General features: G+C 47.3%; 1 protein-coding gene across 4 annotated transcripts in view; it reads left to right on the forward strand.

The window, feature by feature from the left end:
* The window catches only part of LOC136578268 (microtubule-actin cross-linking factor 1, isoforms 6/7-like), a 64,928-nt gene that overhangs the window by 43,964 nt on the left and 1,981 nt on the right, over positions 1–18,983 (forward strand). For 3 of the 4 annotated variants that reach the window (XM_066578174.1, XM_066578176.1, XM_066578175.1), the window contains 24 exons: positions 815–916; positions 1,141–1,242; positions 4,973–5,113; positions 5,479–5,634; positions 6,021–6,218; positions 6,357–6,485; positions 7,634–7,804; positions 7,884–8,039; positions 8,317–8,523; positions 8,740–8,862; positions 9,249–9,418; positions 9,501–9,660; positions 10,696–10,893; positions 11,164–11,289; positions 11,395–11,538; positions 11,623–11,811; positions 12,055–12,166; positions 14,717–14,886; positions 14,964–15,126; positions 16,036–16,190; positions 16,270–16,344; positions 17,632–17,749; positions 18,363–18,544; positions 18,760–18,880. In XM_066578174.1, the coding sequence (XP_066434271.1) occupies positions 815–916; positions 1,141–1,242; positions 4,973–5,113; positions 5,479–5,634; positions 6,021–6,218; positions 6,357–6,485; positions 7,634–7,804; positions 7,884–8,039; positions 8,317–8,523; positions 8,740–8,862; positions 9,249–9,418; positions 9,501–9,660; positions 10,696–10,893; positions 11,164–11,289; positions 11,395–11,538; positions 11,623–11,811; positions 12,055–12,166; positions 14,717–14,886; positions 14,964–15,126; positions 16,036–16,190; positions 16,270–16,344; positions 17,632–17,749; positions 18,363–18,544; positions 18,760–18,880 (3,568 nt within the window). Of the gene's footprint in view, positions 1–814; positions 917–1,140; positions 1,243–4,972; positions 5,114–5,478; positions 5,635–6,020; positions 6,219–6,356; positions 6,486–7,633; positions 7,805–7,883; positions 8,040–8,316; positions 8,524–8,739; positions 8,863–9,248; positions 9,419–9,500; positions 9,661–10,695; positions 10,894–11,163; positions 11,290–11,394; positions 11,539–11,622; positions 11,812–12,054; positions 12,167–14,716; positions 14,887–14,963; positions 15,127–16,035; positions 16,191–16,269; positions 16,345–17,631; positions 17,750–18,362; positions 18,545–18,759; positions 18,881–18,983 lie in introns of those variants that run through there. The other variant, XM_066578177.1, reaches the window with a different exon arrangement.

The following is an 18,983-nucleotide window of genomic DNA, read 5'->3' on the forward strand; positions in this document are numbered from 1 at the left end:
AGAGAGGTCCAGAGGAGATAGTGGGATATGGGGGGTGGGGCAGATGGGTCGGGGGTGTGGGATAATGGTGTCTGGGGGGAGAAGGGGTTTGGAGGAAACAGAGAGGTCTAGAGGGTGGGACATAGGGATCTGGAGGGGAACAAAGGAGTCTATAAAGGGAAAGAAGTCTGCTGTGGACAGAGGGGTCTGGAGAAAAGGACAAAGGTGTCTAGAGGGAGAGACAGTGGGGTTTGGAAAGAAACAGAGTGTTTTGGAGGAAACACAGGGACCTGGAGGAAGACAAAGGAGTCTGGAAGGGGACAGAGGAGTCTGTAAAGGAAAAAGAGTCAGTCAGGAACAGAGGGGTCTGGAGGGAGGGACAGAGGGATCTGGGGGGAGGGGGGCATAGGAGTTTATAAGAGGACAAAGAAGTCTGTCAAGGAAAAGGAGGTGGGGGGGGGGGACAGAAGGGTTTTGGGGGAACAGAGGAATCTGTAAAGGGAAAGGAGTCTGCCACGGACAGAGGAGTCTTGAGGGAAACAGGAATCTGTAGAGGGAACGGAAGTCTGGATGGGGACAGAGGAGTTTGTAGAGGGAAGGGAGTCTGCAGGTGATATGGGGGGGGGTCTGTAGGAGGAGACAGAGGAGTCTGTAGAGTGCAGAGAAGTCTGAATGGGGAGACAGAGGAGTCTAGAAGAGCACAGCGTGTGTGGTAGCATCTCTTCTGCCTCTGCCCACTGTAATGATTCCCTTGAGGTGGTGTCTATTGTTCAGTGACATCATCAGATGTAGATTTGTCTTATGAAATGACACCCATTACCGTCCTCCCCCGCAGCTCTACAGCACATGGAACAGTCTGAACAAGCTTTGGGGTGAGCGTTACACCCGTCTAGAAGATCAGCTGAAGGCGATAGTCCGGTACCAAGAGACAATCCAGGTATTTCCCAGGGTCCTGACCAGTCCAGAGATGGACGAGGGAGTGATATATAGACTGCACTGGCCCCATCAGAGTAAGGGCCACAGCATTGTGTATAAATATGGGCTCCTCATATGCACTGGGTGGGGGCAGGGCATGGTCCGTGGGGGGTGGTTGTCCCTTACTGACCTGGCGTAGTTCTGGGTTGTAGTCCAGGACTAGGCTCATGACCCCTCTCTCCACAGCGGCTGCAGGACTGGCTGCTCAGCGCTGAATCCCGGCTATCTGAAGAGTTCCTGGTGGGAGGAGACCTGGACATGGTGAAGAGACAGCTATCTGAGCTGAAGGTGAGCCCCGCAGCGCCCCCTATATGGACAACTGGCAGATGTCCAGCCTTACAGGATATCTAATATGTATGCAATGACTTCACCTGTGACAATGACTCCAGATCTACTACACAGTAATTACTGTCACACATCGGCCTTCTGTCCCGTCTCATGATAATGTTATAGGCATGGGGCTGCAGGTTTGTCCTCCCCCCATGTTTTACACTGCAGCTGCGCTTGATCTGAATGGTTGTTATGCAACCCCATTCATGATCATAAAGTCATGTTAAAATGCAATGACTGGAGTGTAAGACACGATATCGCAGCAGAATATTGACTGCAGCTCTGGATGTGACTGGAGGATAAGGCATGATGTCGCAGCAGAACTGTGACTGCAGCACTGGATATGTCTGGGGGAAAAAACATGACACAGCAGCAGAACTATGACCGGAGTATGAAACATGATGTAGCAAAAGCATTGTGCTTGCAGTTCTAGATGTGACTACTGTACATTGTAAGACATGATGTAAGAGCTGAATTTTGACTGCAGCTTTACATGTGACTAGAATATAAGACATGATATAACAGCAGAATTGTGGCAGCATCTCTGGATGTACATAGCAAGATATGACAACATTGTAGCGACAGCTCTGGATACAACTGGAGGATAAGACATGACGTTAAGCAGAATTGTGGCTGCTGCTCTGGTTGTGACTACAGTACAAGGTATGATGTAGGGCCTTATTCACACGGGCAAGAATCTTGTGTGAGTTTTGTGTGTTGCGAGACACATAAAACTTGCAAGAATATGAACTTCATTCTCTTGAATGGACTTATTCACATGAGCGACTTTTTTTTCCTTGCAGTGATGCTGTGAGGATAAGAATTACACCATAGTCTATCTTTGGGCATTCCCACAGAACGCCTCACCCATTGATTTCAATGGGACCTTAAAAGACATCTCATTGGCACTCTTATGCTATGTGATGTGCATGCGAGTGCGATTTGATGTTTCCTATTGTAATCATAGAATCCTAGAATGGTAGAGTTGAAAGGGACCTCCAGGGTCATCGGGTCCAACCCCTTGCTCAGTGCAAGATTCACTAAATCATCCCAGACAGATGTCTGTCCAGCCTCTGTTTGAAGACTTCTATTGTAGGAGAACTTGCCACCTCCCATGGTAACCTGTTCCACTCATTGATCACCCTCACTGTCAGAATGGTTTTTCTTATATCTAATCTGTGTCTCCTCCCTTTCAGTTTCATCCCATTGCTTCTAGTCTTTCATTGTCCAAATGAGAATGGAGCTGATCCCTCTGCACTGTGACAGCCCTTCAGATATTTGTAGGCAGCTATTAAGTCTCCTCTCAGCCTTCTTTTTTTCAAGCTAAAAATTCCCAGATTCTTTAACCGTTCCTCATAGGACATGATTTGCAGACCACTCACCATCTTGGTAACTCTTCTCTGAACTTGTTCCAGTTTGTCTATGTCTTTTTTAAAGTGCGGTACCCAGAACTGGACCCAGTATTCCAGATGTGGTCTGACCAAGGAAGAGAAGAGGGGATAATTACCTCAGATAATCTAGACTCTATGCTTTTCTTAATATACCCTAGAATTGTGTTTGCCTTTTTTGCTGCTGCATCACACTATTGACTCATATTCAGTCTGTGATCTATTAGTATGCCCAGGCCTTTTTCAGATGTGCTGCTGCTTAGCCCAATTCCTCCATGCAGAATGTATGTGCTTCTTTAATTTTTCTTGCCCACATGTAGGACTTTGCATTCCTCCTTGCTAAATACCATTCTGTTAGTCGCCGCCCACTGTTCAAGTTTTTCTAGATCTTTTTGAATCTTCTCTCTCCCTTCTCTAGTGTTACCTATCCCTCCTAGCTTTGTGTCGGCAGCAAGTTTGATCAGTTTCCCATCAATTCCCCTCTCCAGATCATTTATAAAAATGTTGAACAACACTGGGCCCAGGACAGAGCCTTGGGGTACCCCAGTTGATACTTTCTTCCACTTGGATGTGCAGCCATTTATGACCACTCTTTGAGTACGATCACTCAGCCAGTTGTGAATCCACCTAACAGTTGCCTTATCAATCCCATATTTGGTCATTTTTTCAATAAGGATGGTATGAGATACTTTGTCAAATGCTTTACTAAAGTCAAGATATACCCTATCCACCTCAATTCCCTGATCAACCCAGTTTGTGATTCTGTAATAGAAGGAAATTAGATTTGTCTAGCATGACTTATTTGTTACAAACCCATTCTGGCTCTGGTTAATTACTTCATTCTCACCCAAGTTCTTGCATACATGCTGTTAAATAATTTGTTCAAATATCTTTGCCCCCGTAATATCAATGGGAAACATTTGTGATCCTCTGATGCACCTCAGAAATGCCTTCTTTTCAAACTACTAACGAATACTTGTCTGTAGTATGTGAGTGAGTGCTTCTGATGCTCCGCCCCTGGTAACGTCATCGCTCCACCCCCTGGTAACACCATCAAAGGTCCTACAACATATATAAAACACAGAGTCTGACCGACTGAAAAACAACAAAGTTAGGGCTCTTGGAAGGAGAGGGCAAAAATAACACACTGAGAATACAACTAAGCCGTTATTATCTCATAAGACACAACTCAGCAGTCCTGACAAAAGACAACAACCTACCACCACAGAGATCCAGTGCGCTAAAGGACCCGTGGTGATGTTACTTCTGTGGGAGGAGCCAAGCTGTGTGTGTGATGTGTGGGGTGTAGTAAAGCTGTGTGTGTGCATGTACCATGTAGCAGAGCTGCCACCAGAAACGCTGGTACTATAATTTCCTACACAACTCAGCAGTCCTGACAGAACACACTGACCTACCTCCACCCCAGAGATCCAGTGGGCTGAAGAACCTGTGGTGATGTCATTGCTGTGGGAGGAGCCAAGCTGTGTTTGTCTTTTGTAGTAATCAAGCTACTGTGAGTGTGATGTGCCACCAGAAACACTGCTACTATAATGTCCTAATAATTACTAATAATTACTAGTCTCCTTAGAGAGAGCACCTAGACGGTGAGTGAGGAGACTCAAAAGGCCATTCATGCTCCTCTGGGTAGTGGGCAAATAAGGGAGATGGAATAATACGTCCACAGCGCCACCTATTGGAAGGCAGCATTCCTTCAAGCCAAAGTCAGACCCTTCATACAAGCCTTGTAACAATGACTGGGAATTAAAAGCAAAGCCAGACTCCATGTACAGACAGCTGTTTCAGGGTATCCTTCATCAGTGTACAGTAAGAGTCTGGCTTTGCTAGTGAGAGGTCTGGGACGGGGGGGGGGGGGGGGGGGGTCAGAAAAGCTATCTTTTCTCCTAGGGAAAATACCCTGAAACAGCTGTCTGTACATGGAGAGATATTATCCCTTTTCCCTTATTCTGATGCACCTGAAACACGTGTTTTTGAATCAAAAATGCCTTGTATCAGTGTGAAAAATGCACATTGGTAAGCGCGATATCAGGCAGAGTTTCTTGCATTTGCGATGTGAATGTAGCCTTACTCAGGAACAGCACACAGTTACTGAGCGTTGTACGGAGATTTCCCCAGTGCGGTATTTGATGCAGGATCTGTGCAGTATGGTGGACGTTGACCACTCAGGCTAGTTCAGTCCTGACTAGTGGACAGACTGTTTCTATGTTTACTAGTGGACAGACCGGCGCTCTGCATGTGACATGTCCTTTAACTAACCTGTGTGTGACTTATTGTTGTATTAGGAGTTTAAGAGGGATCTGTACCAGCACCGGGTGGAGCTAGAGAGCATCGGGCACCAGAACCTGGACAGACCAGGGGACTTTCAGCTGAGTGACTTCAGGGAGCGCTGGGAGAGGCTGGAGGAGGAGGCGGTGAGCCGGCAGGTGAGCACTGGTCCAATAGCCTTATGTACCCTGAACAATATAAGCAGGACTGTAGCACCCCTTCCCTGTCAGTGCCAGTATCAATGAGGTCTCTGTCCATTCTCCACCTGGTAGACACTTCAAATAATTAATTCTGGACCCAACATTCACCTTCTGCCTTTTACCAATAGTGGTGCAACCAATCAGGTGACATACAAGCAGCACGTGCCCCTGGGCATAAACAGTGTGAGGGCCCTGTGCAAGACAGCAAGGTGCTTGTCATAAAGAAACACTTCTTATTGCCCCTAATGGCTAGTGATATGGTAGAGAGCCCCTTTACCCGCAGGGCTCCTGTCATGACCATGTGATGTGTCCTGTACCCACAGCACCAGCTGGAAGATGCTCTGATGGGTCTGGGCCAGTTCCAGAACCAGCTGGAGGAGCTCCTGAACTGGTTGTCATACACATCGGAGCAGCTGCAGGGGCCTCACCTGCCCTGTACCGACCTGCAGAGCTGTGAGATCGAGCTGGCAAAACACAAGGTAAGTGCCCAGAAGCCCTGACCACCATGACCCTGGCTACAGCATTGAAGGGCCAATGTAAGACATAAGAGTGCCCATAGAGGGGGTCATAGTCATGTCCACTAGATACAGTAGCCTTTGCAAAATGCAGGTCAATGACAGTCAATGACACCTACAGCTATGAGAGTGCTCCAGAACCGGACCATAGTGCTCCTTTTAAATATATGTACTTTATCTGGAGGCCTAGTGTGAAATATGTATATGGCCCCCAGGATTGTATGGCATCATATGCAACTTTGTTACAGTGAGGTGTTCCTGTGTGTTCTGCTCCCCTAAATTATAATTCAGGATACATTGGGGTGCACCTGGTTATTGCTCCCTTGTGACATTGCTCGGTGTCCCCGCAGGTCCTGAGGAATGACGTATTGTCCCACACCCGCACTGTGGAGTCTGTAGATGAGGCAGGACGGGGGATCTTACTCTCCTCTCCTGGTGATGGGATGGACGCTCTTCAAACCAGGCTGAGAGAACTGATGCAGCGCTGGGAGTTTGTGCAGAGTGAGACAGAGAGACGACAGCTGGAGCTGGAGAATGACCTGAGCCGGGTAACAGCGCTATATAGTAGAGGGCAGGGCGGGGGCCGCAGGGGAAGAAGTGGCAGATCTTTCCCAAGACTCCACATCCACATGGACAGCGATGCCCCTTGTCTCCCCATACAGTGACGATGATGCTTCTCTTCACAGGTGCAGGATGTGACCCTGGAGATCACTGACCTTGTGCAGTGGCTGGAGCAGGTGGAAGCACAACTCTCCTTCTCTAAACCAGTCTGGGGGCATCCAGAATCCACAAGAGATGCTCTGACCAAACACCTGGTAAAGCACTGCTATCTACTCCTCTACTCTTCGACATTCTACACTATTACTCAGTCTTCTCATGTACTATACATTATTTCTTAGTCCTCTCTTGCAAATTATACTATTCCTCAGCCCTTTCCTGCGCTCTTCACTATTTTTCAGTCTCCTTCTCCACTCTCCACTATTCCTTAGTCCTTTCTTGCTTACCATACTATTCCTCAGTCATCTCCTGTACTTTGTGCTATCCCTAACTCCTCTCCTGCAAATGACACTATTCCTCAAACCTCACCTACACTTTATACTATTCCTCAGTTCTCTGCTGTACTCTACACTATTCTTCATGATGTACTGTACTTTACACTATTTCTCACTCCTCTCCTTAACGCTGACATATTACTCAGCTCTCTCCTGTACTTTATAGTATTCCTCAGTCTTCTCCTACACTCTACACTATTCTTCAGTTCCCTTCTGCACTCTGCATTACTCCTCGGTCCTCTCCTGCACTCTACACTATTCCTCAGTCCTCTCCTTCACTCTGCAATATTCTTCAGTCTTCTCCTACACTATTCTTCAGCCCTCTCCTGCACTCCACACTATTTCTCAGACCTCTGCTGCACTCCACACTATTCCTCAGCCTTCTCCTGCACTCCACACTAGTCCTCAGCCCTCTTCTGCACTCTACACTATTCTTCAGTCCTCTTCTGCACTCTACACTATTTTTCAGTCCTCTCTTGCACTCTACACTATTCCTTAGCCCTCCCCTGGACTGTACACTATTCATCAGTCCTGCCCTGCACTCTACATTATTCTTCAGTCCTGTCCAGTACTTTACATTATTCCTCAGTCCTCTCCTGTACTCCATAATATTCCCCAGTCTTCTACACTCTATTCCTCAGTCTTCTCCTACACTCTACACTATTCCTCAGTCTTCTCCTACACTCTACACTATTCCTCAGTCTTCTCCTACACTCTATTCCTCAGCCTTCCCCTACACTCTACACTATTCCTCAGTCTTCTGCTATACTCTGCACTATTTCTCAGCCCTCTCCTGTACTCTACACTATTCCTCGGTCCTCTCCTGCACTGTATACTATTTCTCAGTCCTCTCCTGCACTCTACACTATTCCTTAGTCCTTTCTTTACTCTTCATGCGTCATTACCTCCAGGATCTCTGTAAGGAGATGGATTCCAAGCAGCACACATATAACAGCGTGCGAGATCGCCTCCAGCGCCTGCTGGCCTCCAACCCCCAACCAAGGGGTTCAAGTGTGGAGCATCAGCTGCGAATCCTGGAGCAGAAGTGGGATAGTGCATACACCAAGGTGCAAGAGCGGAAGGTATGTTGCGTTGGTTTATGTCCATCCTGGCATGCTGTTATACCAGGGTTATAGCGTTGACCCTGGCATTGTGTCTCAGGTCTGCTTGTCGGAAGGCTTGGCCGTGATTACAGAGTTCCACAGCACCATGCAGGAAGTGTCTCTGTGGATCGGACAGGCGGAGGGACGCCTTAACACCACCGGACCTCCCAGCATCATCATGGAAACCGTTACCAACCAGATCCAAGAACACAAGGTACAGCGTCACTTCACAACATTTGGGTGATATGGCAGGTTATTGTAAAGTGACCATACATTATCATGTCTTATACTACAGCTCTGGATGTGCCTGCACTATAAGACATGACGTTGTTGCCACAGCTATGGATGCAATTGGAGTATAGGACATATTATAATTGTGATTGGAGTATAGGACATGATGCTGTCCAGTAACCAACACTCTGATAGGTTTGCTGGTACCACTCTTGTTGTGGTTCTTACTCCACAGTTCTCTCTTTTCCTCCATCTTTCAGAGTTTGCTGCAGGAGATTGAGACGTACGACAAAAAGCTGTATGATCTGGAGTCTGTTTGTTCCCGACTGAAGGACGTGAGTCGGAAGCAGGAGAGTGATCTGACCCAGAGCTTTGTACAGAGTGCCCGGGAGAGACTGGGAAAAGTGCAGGAGAGGGCAGCTGAGAGAGGCCGTAGTCTGGAGGAGTCCCGGAGACAAGCCAAGCAAGTGAGTTCCTGCTTAGTATACGGCACAGCACTGATCTAAAGGGTGAACTTCACCATATAGTGATTACAGTTACTGGTGTCTGCAGATCACAGTTACAACCTGATCATCATATTGCATGCTCAGCAGTGCCCCCATGTGGCAGGATTACTCTATAACAGGCAGGTAGTGAGCTGGCAACCAGCTGTCTGTATAATACAGTATTGTTTCCCCCCACAGTACAGCGAGTCTCGGCAGAAGCTACTGGAGTGGCTGGATGAGATGGAAGTCATCCTGGAAGCACAGCAGATTGACACAAGCGTCAGTCAGGAGCATATCAAACAGCAGCTGAACAAACTTAAGGTACCTGGACCACCTTCTGCAGTTATAGAAATACACTGACATGCTCCGTGACAACATATGACATGTGTCATCACTGACATCAGGAGTCACGTTACAGTGTGACATTACTGACATCAGGAGTGACGTTACAGTGTGACATCACTGACATCAGGAGTCACGTTACAGTGTGACATCACTGACATCAGGAGTCACATTACACTGTGATATCACTGGCATCAGAATTGAGGTTACACTATGACATCATTGACATCAGGATTCAGGTTACATTTTAATATCACTGAGTCCTGTTGCAGTGTGACATGACTGACACCCTTTGCATGATAGTGTGATGTCACTGACACCAGGGCTCATGTTACACTGTGACTCCTCTGGATATGTTAATGCAGAATTTTCAGAAGCTTTTCCGGTCCAAGCGTCCCATCTATGAGGCGACTCTGCGGAGTGGCCGTGCTCTGCGGGAGAAGATCCGCCTGCCGGAAGATGAGCAGCAGATGGACGAGTCACTGGGGCAGCTGAGGGAACGCTGGGAGCATGTCTGCTCTAGATGCACTGAGAGGTACAGACCTCATTTCTATAAATACATATGTGGGGAGCTCTACACTGAACTGTGTATGTGATCATGATTTTTCTACCCCCAGGCAGCAGAAGCTTGAAGAGTCTCTTCTATTCTCTGGAAAGTTCACAGATGCTCTCCAGGCCCTCATGGACTGGCTGTACAGAGCAGAGCCACAGCTGTCTGAGGAGATACCACTAGGGGGAGACAGAGATCTGGTCAATGACCTGTTAGATAAACACAAGGTGAGCATACAACCACCCAGGATGCAGCTCTTTAAGAGCATCATTCTGCCTGGACATGGAGGATGTAGGGAACGACTGACACAGAGCTGTGTGGTGCTGACTATATTATACGTTATGTATTCGCCTCCACAACTGTTATCGGACTACACTAGTATCGATCTGATGACCCCGTTGCCAGGTGCCAAATTGGTACATATGGAATCCAGTGATGAGAAGATTGCTAGCAGTATCTATTAATAATGCAAAGAACTTTGTGTTATAGCAAGACGCTTCTCATGAGAACCCACAGAGAATTTTGTTTAATTGAAGACATTGCCAGTTCTTATACAGAAAGAAAGAGGGCGTTATCATACAAAGGTTACTATTACAAAGGTTACAAAGATTATTGATCATAAGGCTTATTGACATCTACAAAACGGTCTCAAAGCTCTTAAGGTTCATCTAGACAAGAAAATAGCTGCAGTCAGGGTATTGTTATCTCATTATACTCCATTTCTGTTGACTAGCTATGTCTTTATGTTAACATTATTTTAGTATTGCTATTTTTCCTATTGACTTATCTTATGATCTTTGATACTGCCACTACAAAGCATAGGTTTAGTCTTCTATATCAGGGTCAATAGTCCAATTAGATAAGAAATACATACACTTATTGCATTCTGAAACTTAACAGTTTATGTGCTGTGACAACAACTATCCAGAATTATTCTCTGACTTTCCACTTTATAAGCTTCTGATGACCATGACCTCCAGTCTTCACTGCATGCCAAAATTAAGATTTGGATTCTGCTGACATCTAGTGGTCATAATAGAAACTGCAGATGCTACATATTGACTATGCACTGATCATGGTTTTAAAATGTTCATTTGCTGACTCTGCTACATCTAAAGGGTAAAAACGACTCTATACAGTACATTAATAGCTGGAGGCGGAGCATCATTGTCATGCGTGTGCGGAGTATCATTGTCATACATGTAATCATATCGCAGTGACCATCCACTGGTAAGCTCTGTCAGGGTCTCTGCTGTGTCCAGGCATTCCAGAAAGAACTGGGGAAGAGAGCGGGCTCCATGAAGACCCTGAAACACTCTGTGCGGGACCTGAGCAGGGGAAGGGTCGGGACAGACTCTCACTGGCTGCAGAGACAGATGGAGGAGCTGAGTCACCGCTGGGACCTCGTGTGTCAGTTGTCAGTCAGCAAGCAGGCAAAACTGGAGGCTTCTTTACGGCAGGTCAGTGCTGGGAAACAGAAGTGACAATATTGTCCACCTGATTGAGAGCCAGCGACAGCTGTGCAACAGGGAATGGGGTGTGACAACCCTTGAGACAGAATGCTGGTTGTCAGCAGTAATAGATGAATAGCTGTTTCTGTAATGTGCTGATCACATACAATTAGATCAGTCATCACCATGGGGCGGGGCTCTGACAACCTCTGACACACAGTATACAGGCTGGTTGTCAGGTTAGGGTCATTATAATGATCTCTGATTTATCTTGTGCAGGCAGAGGAATTCCACTGCCTGGTGAACTCTTTCCTGGAGGCTCTGAATGAGTCTGAAAGGACGCTGAAGTATGGGGTGATTCCTGAGGAGGAGCAAGCGCTGCAGGAGTGTCAGTCCCAGCAGCAGGTAGGTGCAAATGGTGGGGGGGGGGGGACCCTTCCTCCATATGTGATATCTGGCCCTTATGTGGCTGAATATGACTGCACTATATAATATTGCCCTTGTATGCAGGAGCTGATGAATACCTTGGAGTGTCAGCAGATGGCCCTGGAGTGTATTGTTTCTCTGGGGCGGGAAATCCTCTCCGCCTGTCACCCCGATTCTGTCATCACGATCAAGTCCTGGCTGAATATTAGCAAGACTCGCTACCAGGAGGTGAGGACAAGACATATATATATTTTATGGTGTGACATTCTTCCATCATGTTTTCCCAGTGACATATGCGCTCTGTGCCTGCAGGTGACGTCGTGGGCTCAGCAGCAGGGGGGGCGCATCCAGGCTCAGATTCAATCTCTGGCCGCTGAGCGGGAGGAGGTCGCCCGACTAATGGACTGGATTACAGCGGCAGAGGAAGCTCTAACTTTACGGGATCTAGAGCCCCTGCCAGAAGAAGTGACAGCCCTAGAGGAGGTCATAACGCAGCACACGGTAGGGTCCCTCGAGGCGTGGACATGTTCTCAGCGCAAAACAATCCACCAGCCTAGAGCAAATGGTCATGAATGCACTTCATCCTAGCCCGACACACGCCTGTATACTGACTGGGCGGGTCATAGGTAGGGACGATTCCTCCATAGTACCAATGCCAAATAATGATAGTCATAAATATTAGATTATTCTCAGCACATTGCAGAGATGTGTTATCTGTGATTGAGTCTTATTGGTCACTTTCAGGTGTTTATGGAGGAGCTCAGCCGGAAGGAGCCTGAGGTGGAGAAGGCGACCAAGAATTGCAAGCGGAAAGTCATGGAACCAAGATCTACAACCTCCCGGAAGTTCTCAGCAAGTGAGTGAAAAGCTAGTTCTCCTAGCCTGCACCCAAACGAACCACCAGATCCCGGTATACATGAGGCTCTATGTTACGGTAGCATTTATTGAGTGATCTGCCGGGACTGTGAAGAGCCGCACAGATAACATGAGAGCCCCTCCACCGTCATGTGGTGTGTAATAATAGTGTATGTACAACATGGTGTTGCACTTGAAGCAAAGTCCAGTAATTTCACAATATTTGTGTTCAGGACACTGATATCTCACAAACGTGAATACCGACACATTCTGACGAACTATCCACCCATGGCGGGAAACAGGACGTGAGTCATCGATAAACACTAGACTCCTGAAAATGAGTACAGTTCTACACAAATCATGAGCCGAAATAAGGGTTGCGTTTTGAGTGAAACACCATGCAGTAGTCTTAAAATATAGCTCTACCACAATTCTTCTAGTCCCTGCTGCCCAGTTGTTTATTTCATGAGACCCTGGCATCCAGTAGTTTAGTGTCTCCAGTCCCTGTTGTCCATTGGTAGATCAGTCTTTCTGTATCCAGTACCCTGTTTCCCCTGAAAATAAGCCCTAGCCTGATTTTTCAGAATTTTCAGGAAGGCTTGAAATATAAACCCCAGCTGCATTATATAAAAAAAAATAGGAACACATTACCTAGCAGGCTCGGTTCAAGTCCCTTCTGCTGCTTTCCAGAGCTCCGGCGTGGTTCCCATAGTCCTCGGCCGCCCGTATAAGATTACGTCTTGGTTACGGGATTCATATAGCCTGCCTCTACGAAGTGATGACTGTGATTGGTTTGTAGAGCGTTTCATTGATTGGTTCTTCAGGTGCTGTTCAGCCAATCACAGCCATCACGTTATGGAGGCGTGATTTATCAATTGACTGAGCCATGGCAGATAATCAGACATAATTGGATTTATTATGCCGTGACTCAGTCAATTCATAAATCCCGCCTCCATAATGCGATGGCTGTGATTTGTTTATCGAGCATTGCATTGATTGGCTGAACAGCACCTGAAGAACCAATCACAGCCATCCCGTTATGGAGGAGGGATTTATGAATTGACTGAGCCATGGCAGATAATCAGACATAATGGGATTTATTATGCCGCAGCTCAGTCAATTCATAAATCCCGCCTCCATAATGCGATGGCTGTGACTTCTTCATCGAGCACCTAAGTGTCTAGTGGTTAGTGCCCCATCCTTACATCCAATACTTCAGTGTCTCCAATCCCTGCTGTCCAGTGGTTAAAGCCCCCTCCTTTTATCCACTGCTTCAGTGTCTACAGTCCATGATTTCCAGTGGTTTATTGTCTTCAGTCCCAAGCGTCTAATGGTTAATGCCCCATCCCTACATTCTATATTTCAATGTCTCCAGTCCCTGGGGCCTCGTGGTTAGTGTCTCCTCCCTATATTCCCTACATTAACTGCTTCAGTATCTCCAATCTCTGGTATCCAGTGACTTGTGCCCCCTCCCTGTACCAATTGCTTCTGTGTTTCCAATCCCTGGTGTACAGTGGTTAGAGTTTTCTCCCTGTATGAAGTTTTTTAGTGTCTGGTAGTTAGTGAGCCCTCTCTACATCCAATGCTTCAGTGTCTCTAGTTCCTGGTGTCCAGTGTTTAGCACTTTCTAACTACATCCAGTACTTCAGTTTCTCCAATCCCTTGTGTACATTGTTTATTGCCTCCTTACATCCAATGCATCCGTGTCTCCAGTCCCTGGCATCCAGTGGTTTAGCAAATCCAGTTCCAAGTATCCAGGAGTTTGTGCCCCTTCCCTGCATCCTGTGCTTCCATGTCTTCAGTCCCTGGTGTCTAGTGGTTAGTTTCTCCTCCCTATATCCAGTGTGGCCAGTGGTCTTGCTTCTAAATTGTTTTTGCTGTGTGTTGTGCCCTTACCTAGCTTTTCTTTTTCCTGGTGAGCGGGATAAGTCGTTCATTTCCTGGTGAGCAGGAGCAGCTGTCCTGTTCCCTGGTGTGCAAGAGCAGTTGTTCAGTTCACTCTTGAGCAGGAGCAGTCGTTCTGTTCTCTGGTGAGCAGAAGCAGTCGTTCTGTTCCCTGGTGGGCAAGAGCAGTCGTTCTGTTCTCTGATGAGCAAGAGCAGTCGTTCTGTTCCCTGGTGAGCAGGAGAAGCTGTTCTGTTCCCTGGTGAGAAGGAGAAGCTGTTCTGTTCCCTGGTGAGCAGGAGAAGCTGTTCTGTTGCCTGGTGAGCAGGAGAAGCTGTTCTGTTCCCTGGTGAGCAGGAGAAGCTGTTCTGTTCCCTGGTGAGCAGGAGAAGCTGTTTTGTTTCCTAGTGAGCAAGAGCAGTGGTTCTGTTCACTTGTGAGCAGGAGAAGCTGTTCTGTTCCTTGGTGAACAGGAGAAGCTATTGTGTTCGCTGGTGAGCAGGCTCGGCCATTCAGCTCACTGGCGAACAGGCGCGGCTGTTCAGTTTGATGGCGAGCCGGAGCAGTCGTTCAGTTCACTGGTGTGCTGCTGCTACATTTTATGAATTTCTATCAGTCCTTGCTCGTGATCTGAGGCTGCAGATGTAATCACTCATTATTGTTTCAGAAAGACAAAACTCGGTGAAATCTCCCCAGACTGGCCCCTCAATTCCTCTCCAAGACCTGACCCCACGGACCCCGCACATGGCGCAACTCCTGAACCGTTGGCAGCAACTGTGGTTCCTTGCCTTAGACCGTCAGTGTCGTCTCCAGAATGCTCTTCAGAGGCTGCACGAGGTCCGTGGTCTGCAGACTCCGCTCAATCCTCAGAGATGTGTCTTCACCTGCTCATCATTTTACATTTTCTCTTCCAGTTGCAGGAATTCGCTCATTTTGACTTTGCCATCTGGCGGAAGCGATACATGTCATGGATCGGGCAGATGAAATCCCGTATCCTGGATGTTTTCAGAGGAATAGACCGCGATCAAGATGGGAGGATCAGTCAACGGGAGTTCATGGAAAGTGTTCTGTCCTCTCGTGAGTGACCCAAAGACACTGAGTCAAATTATGACTGGGGGCTGCTGGCTATAATTAGAGGGGGCACAAAGGTATCTGGTGAGGTTGCTGTGTGTCTTATCGTTATAGGAATGCTATTGGTCACTTTTTTTTAATTAATTTTTTTTAAATAGTCTTTTAAATAGCTTTAGCGCTGATTTATTATATCAAGGGACTAGACTTATTATCTTAGACATATCTAAGAGTGCCAAGTTATTATCTTGAAGCTCTAGTAATAAACTTTGATTTATTCCAATTGGCAATCATATATTCTGGGTATGACTCTGTACATATCTACCATGTTTCATGAGATTCCACCAATTCCTTCTGGGTGTAGAAGTGCTTTTTACACAGAACGATTATCTTTCGGACTCCCGCGATAATCTGAACAATTCATTCAGTGTAAATGCATGCAGAAAACTGAATGACGTATTGTTCCGTGTAAACAGGCAGTCGCTCACTTATGAACAATTGATGCCTGTTTACTGTAAAAGGAGGCAGGAGTGTCCTAACAATCCCCGGTTCACTCCGCCTCCATTCATTAGTGATACTAGTTCCTGTGTAAAAGCATCTGCGCCTGACAGATTGTTGCGTGTAAAAGCACCCTGACTCCAGTGTATTATCTTAGAGTGCTGAATTATTATCTTCGAGAGTTGGCTTTTATACTCAAAGCAGGTCACTTTTTTTTTATCTCAGGGGAGTGCTGACTTGTTATTCCAGAGCAATGAGTGATTATGTCAGGGGGTGATAAGTTATTATCATAGTCACAGCGCTGACCTATTATTTCAGGAAAGTTCTGACTTTCTAGCTGTTCCAGTGTTCACCCCAATGCTGTTATTGCAGCTATGATGCTGATGTAATCCTCCCATCTAACATGCCGTCTCCTCGCAGGATTCCCCACAAACTCCCTGGAGATGACGGCTGTCGCTAACATCTTTGACATTAATGGGGACGGCTTTATTGACTACTATGAGTTTGTCAGCGCCCTGCACCCCAGCAGAGACCCCCTGAGGAGAAGCGCAGATGCTGATCAGATCCAGGATGAGGTGAGAACCAGAACCTCAATGTCTGTCCACTAATCAGTGGCCTGGCTCTCCTTGTAACGCTGATCCCCTCCTCCTCCAGGTTAACAGACAGGTGGCTCAATGTAATTGTGCAAAGCGATTCCAGGTGGAGCAGATCAGTGCCAACCGATACCGGGTGAGTACAGAATCCGTCTGTGGATGTAATTCACCCAGATCCCTCTCATCTTCATCCAACTGTCTGACCCCCACAGACTTGCAGTAGTGCTCCAGAGTAATATACAGGACTAGTCCCCGGGAGCCCACATATCTCATCAGTACCAGTATATACATGTCCCCACAACTTACGTTACCATGGACTAATATATGAAGTGAGTTTGTGGGAACCCCAATATCTCATCAATACTTGTATATATGTGCACCCATGATGTACTATAGGTTACACAACTTACATTCTTCTGGTTCTTGACGTTTCACTCACTGTAGACATGATGGAATTACCTAGTGCTTTAACAGCATCCTCCTGACACTAATCTGCAGACATGTTCCTCCATGCATCCTTTTCCTTTCATCCTCCCTTCTCTTGCAGTCTTCTATTGTTGATTTTTATTCTTATTTCTCTGCTTCTTCCCGTCACCCCCTGCAGACCTTTGTTTTTTTCCCTCGAGCTTCTGCATTGTCACGTGGGAGGCGCCTGCGCACAAGTCGCTTCTTCAGGGGTGTCATCCCACACCTGTGACACCCCATATTCCCTCAGTACAATGCTCCCGCATCTAGCTTGTCTGCCTCTGCTCTTGGTTGTAATCGGTGTCTCCTGTGTAGTGGTAGACGCCTCCTTTGCAAAATAATTTGTAGGAATTTTCTTGTGTCTTCAGGCCCCGGCTATAGATAAATTCCCTTTGCCTTCAGCTCTGCTGCTGTAGATATCCATACCCCTCTGCAGTAGGGATTTCCCTGTGTCTTTACCCCTTGCTCTAGAGATTTCCCTGTGTTTCTACCTCCCTACTGCAGGGATTTCCCCATGTTTGTACCTCCCTACTGTATGGATTTCCCTGTGTTTGTACATCCCCCCACTATAGGGATTTCCCTGTGTTTGTCCCCCCCCTACTGTAGGGATTTTCCTGTATATGTACTCCCCTACTGTAGGGATTTACCTATGTTTGTACCCTCCTACTGTAGGAATTTCATCTGTATCCCGCTAATGTAGGGATTTTCACCACCACACGTTTTCCCAGAGTCTGGAGCCTCCTGTTGTAGATTTTGCTATTGCTCTAGGCTCTCCACTATAGGGACTGCCCAGGGTCTGCAACTGTAGTGACCCGGATGTGTCTGCAGCCCCCTGCTCTAGGGATTCGCTCTCCCCGCTGTAGAGACTTTCCCATTTCTGAAGCACCCCCTGATGAAAATGTTGCCCCCTGCACTCCTCTCCTCGCTGTGTCAGAATGTCAGTTTGTGTCTCCCTCAGTTTGGGGAGTCTCAGCAGCTGCGCATGGTCCGGATCCTGCGGAGTTCCCTCATGGTGCGGGTGGGAGGTGGCTGGATCGCTCTGGATGAATTCCTGGTGAAGAATGACCCATGTAGAGGTGCGTCAGATGTGTGAGTCCCCCAGGGGCAGGGACTGGTCCGTCTGCTCATGTCACAGTATGTAAAGCCATTCAAAGTTATTCTCTCCCATCATGCCTCAGGGCACAGACCCCGGTTCTCTCAGCCTGCTTAGTGTCACACCCTGCTGGCCAATAATTGTATATAAGAATCATGGTGGCCTCCTAACTACGGTTGGCATGGACCGCCTAGTCATAGACTTATACTACCATGTTTCCCCAAAAATAAGACCTAGCCTGATTTTTCAGGATTTTCGGTAAACCCTGCCCTGAAAATAAGCCCTAGCTACATTGCATTTAAAAAAGGAATATATTAGCTAGCAGGTTCATACCAAGGCCTAGGCCAGTGCGGTTCAGGAGAGCAGAAGGAAGGACCTGGACCGAGCCTGCTGGGTAAGTAAAATAATCTTAGAAAATAAGCCCTAGCCGCTCTTTTGGGGCAAAAATTAGTATAAGACCATGTTTTATTTTTGGGGAAACACAGCATAAGAGGGTCGCCTCCATTGAGAGTATATGATACCGTAGTTTCCCAGAATTCCCTTGGTGTTATCCTGACCTCTGGGCTTCTTACATTGTTGTTCTTCTGTTTTTGCAGTGAGAGGCCGGACCAATCTGAAAATCAATGAGAAGTACCTGACCTCCGACCCCTTCTCCTCTTCCACCCTCACTCGTGCTGGGAGTCAGGTCAAAGTTAAAGGGTTGTCACCGAGCCACTCCAACTCCAGCCTGACCCTGTATACCAGCGCCTCCGCCCCCAGCAGCCCTCAAAGTAGGAAGGTGAGGACCCTGAGGAGATCTATATAGAGGAGACGAGAGGGGTGGAGGAGCCATTACATCAAATTATAATAGGGGCGGGTCTCTGACAACTTCAACAAAGCAACATAAGGGCTCTGAAAGCCTCTCATTCTGCCATTTATAAGTAGCTGCCTCCTTTTGCGTCTTCTTTGTTGGCAACATTTCTTGTCTCACATCAGTGTCTTCTCCTCCACCAGACTGTCCTCCGCCGTACGCGCTCCGGGGACCGATGTCACAGGTCCAGGTCATCTTTGATTACAGATGGGGCAGACCTAAACTTCTCAGCAGCAGAGGACAGCGCCAATTCCACCTCAACTGGTCAGTAGAGACATCCCCTCACCCAAATGTTACTGGCCGCCATGTTCATGTAGATCTCTGGTGGAGATGTAGGGTCACTGGCGCATCCTCCTGAGCTGCGGAG

The sequence above is a fragment of the Eleutherodactylus coqui genome, chromosome 9 (assembly GCF_035609145.1).
Source record: "Eleutherodactylus coqui strain aEleCoq1 chromosome 9, aEleCoq1.hap1, whole genome shotgun sequence".
Classification (NCBI taxonomy): domain Eukaryota; kingdom Metazoa; phylum Chordata; class Amphibia; order Anura; family Eleutherodactylidae; genus Eleutherodactylus; species Eleutherodactylus coqui.